The sequence below is a fragment of the Epinephelus moara genome, chromosome 8, assembly GCF_006386435.1.
Source record: "Epinephelus moara isolate mb chromosome 8, YSFRI_EMoa_1.0, whole genome shotgun sequence".
Lineage (NCBI taxonomy): Eukaryota > Metazoa > Chordata > Actinopteri > Perciformes > Serranidae > Epinephelus > Epinephelus moara.
Window position 1 is genome coordinate 101,746 of NC_065513.1, and position 10,163 is coordinate 111,908.

Below are 10,163 nucleotides of genomic sequence, written 5' to 3' on the forward strand. Positions count from 1 at the left end.
AGTTTAAAGTCAGTATGGGAAACCTCTGTTACAGAGGGACATGGTAATAAATTTAACATCAATGGAATAATTTCCTTAAATTTTGCTACAGCACTATCTTAAGCACCTAGAATAGTAACTGTTGCCGAGTGGCATGTAATTGAGTAGGAAGAAATCAAAAGAGAGGGATTCTGTGGAAAGACTATTAAGTTTTCAATTTCAATTCCATACTTCACAACTAGATCCAGGGTGTGGTTAAAACAGTGAGTGGGTTTATGTACACTATGACTGAAGCCAGTGGAGTCTAACAATGTGATAAATGCAGTAGCGAGACAGTTATTATCAATGTCAACATGAATTTTAAAATCACAGACAATAATAACTTTATCTGATATAAGAATTAAACTGGATAAAAACTCTGAGAATTCAGATAAAAATTCAGAATACGGGCCAGGAGCACGGTACACGATAACAAATAGAAGTGGTGCGAGAGGTCAATCAATCAATGTTATTTATAAAGCCCAGTATCACAAATCACAGTTTGCCTCACAGGGCTTTACAGCATACTACATCCCTCTGTCCTTAGGACCCTCACAGCGGATAAGGAAAAACTCCCCCAAAAAAACCCTTTAACGGGGGAAAAAAATGGTAGAAACCTCAGGAAGAGCAACTGAGGGGGGATCCCTCTTCCAGGACGGACAGACGTGCAATAGATGTCGTACAGAACAGATCAACATGATAAATTAACAGTAATCCGTATGTCACAATGAGACAGAGAGAGAGAGACAGAGAGAGAGAGACAGAGACAGAGAGAGAGATACAGGACAGACGGTAATGACAGTAGCTTACAACAACATTAATGAAAGTAATAATATTATAATTATAATTCTGGCTGTTGTGGTACAATGAAAGTACCAGTACAAGTCAGCCTAACTAGGGGCTGGTACAAGCCAAGCCTGAGCCAGCCCTAACTATAAGCTTTATCAAAGAGGAAAGTCTTAAGTCTAGTCTTAAATGTGGAGACGGTGTCTGCCTCCCGGACCGCAACAGGAAGATGATTCCACAGGAGAGGAGCCTGATAGCTGAAGGCTCTGGCTCCTGATCTACTTTTGGAGACTTTAGGGACCACGAGTAACCCTGCGTTCTCAGAGCGCAGTGTTCTGGTGGGATAATATGGCACTATGAGCTCTCTAAGATATGATGGAGCCTGACCATTTAGAGCTTTATAAGTTAACAGTAGGATTTTAAATTCAATTCTGAATTTTACAGGGAGCCAGTGCAGAGAAGCTAAAACAGGAGAAATATGATCTTGTTTCATTCAGCATATATAGAGTAAATAGGATTGGTCCGAGCACAGAACCTTGCGGAACATTTTTTCTGGACTGGAAATAGCCACTCAGAAGCTGCCCTGCAGTCTGCACTACATGATGCACTCCGGAGAAAGATCCAGGACACCACCACTAGCATCACTAATGACATACATCAACTCATTGAATCTTTGGTGGGTTTAATCTATAAAACTACAGAAGCAGCTGTCTACAAGCAACAATCTGATTTTGCTAGGTTAATGGACTTGATGTAGCTGACAGTTACTGTCACTGACGCAGTGATACAAACAGCACACACTTGGGCATTGCATTTTTGGAGATATTACCTACAACATGCTGACAGAAATGTGTCTTACAGGTTCATCTCCAACAGAGGGATGTCACTCTACAACATGCATGAAGGGGGACTGCAAATCACAAAGATTTCTTTCAGAGATCCAGGCTCTTTGATCCAGTCTCTTGGATAAACAACAAAGATCTTCTCTTTAAGGATGAATAGCATTTTTCAACCTGGACCCTATTTCCCAGTGTAAATTGGTCAGAGAAACTGATGTGAACAGAAATTCTTGGAATTGTGTTGAGGGAGCTGGCAGCAGCTGGCAGCCATGGAATGAGCTGCAATGGAGGCACACAGGGCAACTTAACACCGTCACTGTATGCCATTTAAAGTGATTATTTTTGCATACAGATTGTTACTATAAATGGCTGAGGTGTCTCTTTACCTTTTACTTGATCCAGTTTGTTAATGCCTCATTAAACAGAAGTCTCTAAAGACTCTAAGTCTTCTAAAATATCACAGGATGTCACAATATATGCTGTACAGCCATCTGAGGCAAATTGTGATTTGTGATATTTGTGATTGATTGACAAGGTGTCACTTGTTACAGGAAAACAACAATGGAAATGTGTGAAACCTGGAGAGAGTATAATAACCAGAGTAGTTTTCAGTAAATGTAGTTTAGTGTTATCTCAAAGTTATCTAAAGGATCTAGGGGATTCTTTTGCCTGCGTCTATCCCAGACTTAGCTTTACAATGCCACTCCTGAGTTACCCCATTGTTAAACATGCACCTGCAAGGGTGCAGTGGGTTGGGATTTGGATTCTATTAAATAGGATTTTCATAAAATTTTCATACATGTTTTTTGTTCTCGTTTAAAGTGTTCTTTGGGTAACTAATGATCTTTATACCCTGAATGTTTTTTTTGTGTTGGAGAGTTGAGGTTTGATTTAAAGTACTCATAACCAAACAAGATATAGATAGGTACGTCTATCCCTTTGATATGAACCAGATGATCTCTAAATTTGTTGTTCAGCATTTGAGCCACATCCTATTTTTTACAGTATGGGTGAATATCAGGAGCAATTTCTAGATTACGTAACACTATCACAGGTGTCCTGTTTAAATTCGACATCTATTGGTGGTAAATATGTTAATAACAGATTATTTCATTATTTAACAAATATTTCTGTGTGTGTCAATGTCCAACTTTATGATGGTGGCAGTGGAGGCTATCCTGAAAAATGACAATCTATGTCATATGAAACAATGTGGATTGAGCTTGTCTATGAGTGGCGGAATCAATGTCAGTCAATAACAAGACTTAAGAGAAACTTTTCATATTAGCCCCTCCATTAGCTGTCATATTGACGTTCAGGACCAACATTCATTAGATGTCAGATCCAAGTTGAATATTTGTTGAGTACTACAGTTTTGTGCCCCGCATTGTAACCTGTTACCAGTAACTTCTTTACGTGGCATTCAACACCTTAAAATCTTTGTAAAAGCTAACTTGTCACTTTAAAGTCTCCATGACAAAGGAGCAGACTCTATCTAATGAGGAAGACCACGGTGTAACAAAAAGCTCTGGAATGAGTTAGAAAATGGACCCTGAGTCAAGACAAATGCCTAAACATGCTCCCTTTAAACAAACTGGTTTATTGTAATACAGTTTACAGAGACACACCTGTTGTTCATTCAGTTACTTATAAACAAACATAACAATAAAAACAAGCTTCATTTCCACGGGCAGGTTATTAGTTTAGTATGCCGCTGTGGCTGGGCCTGGGGGCTGAGGAGGCTGGGAGGGTAAGAACACTAACTACTTCTCTAGTTTTGACCTCTTAAGTCAGTTTTATCATCAACATATTCATAGATACCCTACTTTGTCCAATGAACTCAATTGGAATTGGTCATTTTTCAAGTTTTGAGCAACAACATCAAGGAAAATTCTCTTGTTCCACACATATGTACTGTATTCAAAAAAAAAAAAAGAAAGAAATATCATAAACACATTTGTTAACATACCGAGTAACAGGTCCTGCCTCAGTTTCACAAGAGAAACAAAACAAATGGAAACACATCATCTTTTCTTCTCTTTGTTCTTTACAATACTGTGGCGGTGTAACGATGCCTTCAAGGGCTTACTTAGTGAATGGAAACTTTGCCATCCTCGTAGACATGGGATGTGGTGGGTAAAATACTTTTCGATACAATTTTTTTTCATGTCCATCTTATCACTTCAGATATCTGTTTGTGTCGCAGGATGTGAGGGAATCTGGGGAGGATAAAGTAACACTGACACAAGTTAAGCACAAAGACAAACAAATGACAAGGTAGATGGAGACATCTGAACAGTGTCAACTGAGGAATATCCCTTTTCAAATGTTTCAGTCAGATGTTTACATGTACACTACTGTACAAGGAATAGAATTGCTATGATTATCCAGTTGAATTATCACTGTATTATCAATTTTTTTTTAATGAGGCCCTGAATCTAAACAAGACCACATTGTACTAGAAACAGCTTGTCTTTTTTGTAAAACCCCAAATGTGAAATAGTGAACTGTATTTATTACTGAATACAACATAATGGCCAAGCTCCCCACAAATGCTGTAACAGAATCAGGTGAGACAGAGTTGTTTTTGCTCTCCTCTTTGGTCCGTGAGTAGAATCTGTGTGGGCTTGATCTAAGCCCAGTTTGTAACATGCACATTGATTTCTACACCGGCAGCATCTCCACAACCATATCACAGGGGGAGGGGGTTATGAAATCGAGGCTGATCTGTGAATGAATTGATGAGCTGGTTTTGTATGGAGGCTGCAGGGCTCTTGGCAGTGGCTTTGGTCGCTGCAGGGTGTGTGGGTGTAGGAGTCAAGGTGGTTTACGGGAAGTCCAGACAGAGTTGTAGCAGTGTTGTTGATGATGTTGTTGGTGGATTGCTTATGACCTTTTCCTTCTTCCCTCCAGGTTTCTGAAGTTGGATGGCCTGAGCTTCATCTCAGCAAACTCGATTGAGTGCTCGTGGCCTTTCCAGTGGAACCAGTTCACACCCTGGAGAGCAAAAGAAGGACAGATAATGTTAGTCAAAGTAGAGCTTGAAATAGAAGTGAAGTGGAGGTCCTTAGACATGTTGCTGTCACAGATTCCCATTACAATGAAAGCAACCCTATCTCCACACAAAAACATCCAAATTGGACAGTTCTGGAAACCCCAAATTGTGTCCTGCAATTTACATGTGTCAGCTGATACGATATGATATTTATTTATTTAAGTGTCAAGCACTCAGGGTGCCCAGCCCGCATGGGCTCATAAGACACTCAGCAACAAACAGCCTTGCATAGTGTGTGAGCAAATAAACAAAAACTAAAACAAAACGATATATATATTACAAAACTCAGATCAAATACACAGCGTTTTTTTTTCTCTTTTTCCAGGCTTTACAAATGAAGTTGGCTGTAGGGAATGTTCCTTTTCTAAAACATAATTCAAGTTTGTTGTAATCATCCAAGTAAAATAAGCCACTGTTTAACAAGCTCATTTTCTCAAAAAGTACATGTCTAAATTCATCGTACAGAGGACAAAAAAACATAAGTTCTTAATTTGGGCTTATTCCATATTTCTACCAACCATTTTTCTTTATGTTGTTGGAAGAATATGTTTTTAATTTCTTGAATATTGCAGCGTAATCTATTGTGAAATATAAAGGACATATCACAAATGGATAATAAAGATTTCACTTCACTGGCCCAAGGAGATACTTTTGACGTTTCCCAATTGAAAATCTTTCTAGTCAGCCTATGTTCAGGCATATTTACCAATCTGTTCCATAAACGGAGCATTTCACATTTATGCCTGACATCTGGTGGTTCCCAACCCATGTCTCCACAAATGGCTGCTACTGATGTACGTTTATGAACTCTCAAAAGGGGAGCGAATAGCCTAAACTGTGTTAGATTTGGCCTGTTCTTTAAAACCCCAGACCCCAGCTGCATAGTCTGAGACAGGACATACACAAGACTTATACAGTTGGGTAAATGACTTGAAACCTAGGTATCTACAGTTTTTAATTTTGCTCAGTGCAGAGCCCAAAGCTCTGCCAGCTGAGTCTGATAGAGTGCCTATAGCTGGTTTGAAGTTAAATGTTTTTGATCCAAAATTAAATGGAAATGAACTTCTTTGTACAGCTTGTTTTCTAAAATGAACAATTTGCGTTTTCTCCTGATTTATCACAAGTCTCCATTTCCAACACCAATCTGAAACACTATTTAACATATTCTGCAGATCGTGTTCACATTCAGCTAATAAAACAATATCATCAGCATATAGAAAAATGCCCACAGTCATATCATCAATTTTAATACCAAAATTAGATTTTTTGATTTGAATAGCCAGATCGTTAAATTGAAAACAACGGTCGAGACAATACGTCACCTTGTTTCACCCCGATTGGTGTGGAAAACCAGCCTGTTCTGAAGACATTTAACTGCACACAAGCAGCAGGTGCTCGATAAAGTGACTTAATTGCTATATAAAGTTGACCATTTAGTCCTGATTTTATTAGCCTGTACTCCAGCAGTTCTCTATTGACCCAGTCAAATGCCTGTGGAGTGGATTTTCTTGAGTAACTGGGTAATGATTTCTGGAAAATATGTTTTACTGGCGCTTTGAGCACCACAAGCCAAGTGCCATCTATGTTGTTTCATCACTGTGATAGAGATTGGTGATTGTGGTGAGCAGAAAGTTTGCAGTGGAGATGCCCGATGAATTGTCCACCATCAGGAATAAATGGCCGACATGGAGGTGTGAACTATCCAACGTGCAGCGGAGGTCATTAATCCCTGATGATGGACACCCAGAAGGGCATTATCCCTCTTATACCATTATCACTTTCCAAAGAAAAAAAATAAGAAAATAAGAATATTCATTTACACTTTCATGCTTTTTCTCAAGTCACAACTTGGCTTCCCTGGTAACACCTGAGAGTTTACTTAATACCTGGAACAATCATTACCACTCATTTGGGTTCTTTTGCAATGGACACGTTATTCACTACTCCAGTAAACAGGACGAACCTGAGATACGACTTAGCAACGGGAGATATTCTAGTCCACTCGGCTCATAGAATCCTTTGGCTCAGCTATTAGCCAGAAAGCTATTATGCTTTTAAGTCAATGACATTGTGTATGGTTTACAACTAGTGAATATAATTTGAGAGTATGTTTAACAGCAAGACAAGCTAGCTGTCCAGCCACTGTCACTGTCCCCAAATCAGTATCAAGATTTTCATGTACAAAATTAATAAAATTAAAAACAATTAAAATTTCAGAGGGCCCGTGTACTTCTTGCAGCTTGTGAGTTACACTCTCCATTAGGGCTGCAAAATATCAGGAAAACATGTAATATGCAATACTGTTGTTGAATATTGCGATGACGCTATGACTTACGATAGGTAAAAAAATATTTAAGTATACAGTTTTAATGTCTTTCTGCTTTGGAGTCAAGCTGCTAACATAGACCCTAGACAATGAATAGCCTATACACACTGAATAAAAACCAGAATTACTGCCTTGATGCTGTATGCCTCCATAAACCCGCCAACTTACAGTTACAGTTTACATCCATGTCTGTGAAATTATGAATGCATCACATACAGTACATCTTGCCCACGGCAGCACAGAAGATCTGTACAAGCAGCAGTTACGAGGTGGACACCCAAGATTAGTGTCACCAATTCAGTATCTGACCAAATGTCTCCCATTCTGTTCCTGAGTTATGACATTCAATAATGGAAAGAAAAGTGTCATTATGATGTTTGCTTATCATAATGATGTTACAGTGAAGCTGACCTTTGACCATATGGATATAGAATGTCATCACTTCATAATTTTATCCTATTAGACATTTGTGAGGTTACAGAGATCTTGACCTTTGATCCTCAAGCCCCAAATTCTAATCAGCAATCAGGCCTTCTTGAGATATTGTGTTAAAAAAAATGAGACAAACAGAAGGTCACATTGATCTTGACCTCTGAACACCAAAGTCTAATCAATTCATCATTGACTCATAGGGGATGTTAGTGCCAAATGTGAAGAAAATATTCTTAAGATATTATTTTCACGAGAATTAAACAAATTTAAGGTCATACTGACTTAGACTTAAGTATGAACTGATTAGATTTTGGTGGTCAAAAGTCAAAGTGGACATTTGTGCCAAATTTGACAAAATGCCCCCTTCTTGAGAATTACGTTCATGGCACAGACAGATAGACAACCTTAAAGGACAACTTCGGTATTTTTCAACCTGGGCTCCAACACTGACTGACAGCTGACTCTACTCATTCACACTCACCACTGCCCCAGGGCCGCTACAATATGCTATCTACAGAGATAGCTCTGGCGATCTGAACCGGTCAGTGGTGAAAAAAAGCACTTTTATACGGGACGCATTTGCCCCCATTACCGTTTTAGCTCGTTTCGCGCCTCAATACTGAACCAATTTTAGAACGAGTGGTACCCATGAATCATACGCACACATACACATGGGAAATAGAGCCCAGGTTGAAAAATACCGAAGTTGTCCTTTAAAGTATAATCCCTCTAGCCATTGCTAACTCCCGTGCACTTTTTAAAGACTATGAACAAAACAACAAACAACAACAAAACTGGTCAACATATATATATGATATACGGTGAGAAAATGTCGGCCGCCATGAAAATGTTTTTTCAACAGGTTGGATGGCGAAAAGTCATTGGGTCATCATCAACAGAAGCCAATACAGCACTGATTAGTAGCACAATCACATTATCACAATGTAGCATTATCAGGGGGGGGGGGGGGGGAAACATGGAGGGTCCCCTGAATGGCGGAACACCATCATCACTGACATGAATGAATACAGCATCTGCTGTTGCAGCAGACACTGTGATGTAAGATAACAGAAGTCTGTAGTAATGGCCTACATATTCATGAATTTGGGTATGTTTTATGAGCCTTGAATTACAAGAGACTGACATGAGAAATACTTTCAAAGCTAGCAGGCCTAAAGTCTTGCAGGTTTTCATTTGAACTTCAGTCCCCTGCAGGCCTATCAGACACACTGCAGACCCATCCACCACCCCAGCTTCTCACTATATAACACATCTTCCTGCATTGTCATTGAACATTTGCCATTGGTTGTATATAAACTTCCTGACGATGCTTGGCTGGCCAAAGACAGCCTTTTCCAATTGATTGATATGTCCAGTTGATTGGTTTTGATGTTGTGGTGGATACACTGTATGTGGGAGTGCTTTACTGGGATATTTCCTAACAATTTAAATAACAATGTGTGTCGAATAGGACCATAACCAGGCTAAGCCTTCACAGTTTATTCATGTCCATGCAACTGCACTCAAATAAATTAAACCAGTGGAACTCCATCAGTGTCTCGCAGAACCCCATGAAAGATCCTCAGAATCTTTTGAAGGACTGATGGAACTCCATCGAGGACTCTTCAAACCCTCTGAAGGATCCTAATCAAAGACCAGTGAAGCCCCATTACAGACGCCGTACACCCCTTCAAATGCCGACGAACCCCCTTAAGGAGACCTGGAATACTTTCATCTCAAGGACCCTCAGTGACCCCAGGAAGCTCTTCAAGGTCCATTTAAGGACATGCAGTAAATGCTCTATAGACATACTGTACCTTACTGTGACTGTTATCTCCATATCGTCCCATGAGGTTGACACGGTGGCAGTTTTTATACCAGAAGGCTCCTTTATAGGACAGGGCACAGTTGGTGACAGCAATGTCATTGTCATGGTCGTAAGTGGAGAATGGACGACCGTGGTGGTAGGTCATAGAGTCTCCTTCAAAGACAAACAACATTAGATTTTGATTCAGATTCTATTCTTCTCAAGTTATTTTTTTCTTTTATGACACAACAAGGCAGTATTATAAGAAAATGGAAAAATGTGTTATTATCCCAGCACCACACCTTTATGACATTTTATTGCATGCTGAATCATGTAAAACACTTTCCACAGACAGTCACTCATGGACCTAAACATATGGGAAGTCAGCTTGGGGGAGCTTGACCACCCATACATACATACATACGTACATACATACATACGTACAGGGTTCAAACTTAACTTTTTGGCTTACTAGCCAAGTGGCTAGTAAGCTTTAAAAATCTACTGGCCAAAAAAATTTTTCACTAGCCAAAAATCATAAATAGCATTTTGGTATATTTTCAATGTGTTATTACTATAATAAACTCGAGCAATTCTCAAAATACAATATTAGCATAATTTTGTGTGGAATTAAGAAATGAGTCAAATTTGATTGTTTAAAATACTTTATTAAAACATACTTTGCTTAATAAGTTTTACATTAAATGTATCAACTCATTGTTATATACTGGCGCATCTCAATAAATCACAATATTGTGAAAAACTTCAATATTTTTGGTCAATTATTTCTAGGGCTTTACCCAAATATTCGGATATTCGAATATTCGTTTCTATGGGTAGGTATTTGTTATGAAAATTTGGTATTCGATATTTGTTTTTTTATTTACTTTTTTTTTTTAT

The 10,163-nt window shown here is 38.9% G+C and overlaps 1 protein-coding gene across 4 annotated transcripts in view; it reads right to left on the reverse strand.

The window, feature by feature from the left end:
• Positions 1–3,230: 3,230 nt before the first annotated feature.
• Positions 3,231–10,163, reverse strand: part of tncb (tenascin Cb) — a 366,665-nt gene continuing 359,732 nt past the window's right edge. For all 4 annotated transcript variants that reach the window (XM_050050298.1, XM_050050299.1, XM_050050301.1 and 1 more), the window contains 2 exons: positions 9,274–9,437; positions 3,231–4,640 (listed from right to left, as the gene is read on the reverse strand). In XM_050050298.1, coding sequence (XP_049906255.1) covers positions 4,530–4,640; positions 9,274–9,437 — 275 coding nt within the window. In that variant the 3' untranslated portion in view covers positions 3,231–4,529. The remainder of the gene's footprint in view (positions 4,641–9,273; positions 9,438–10,163) is intronic.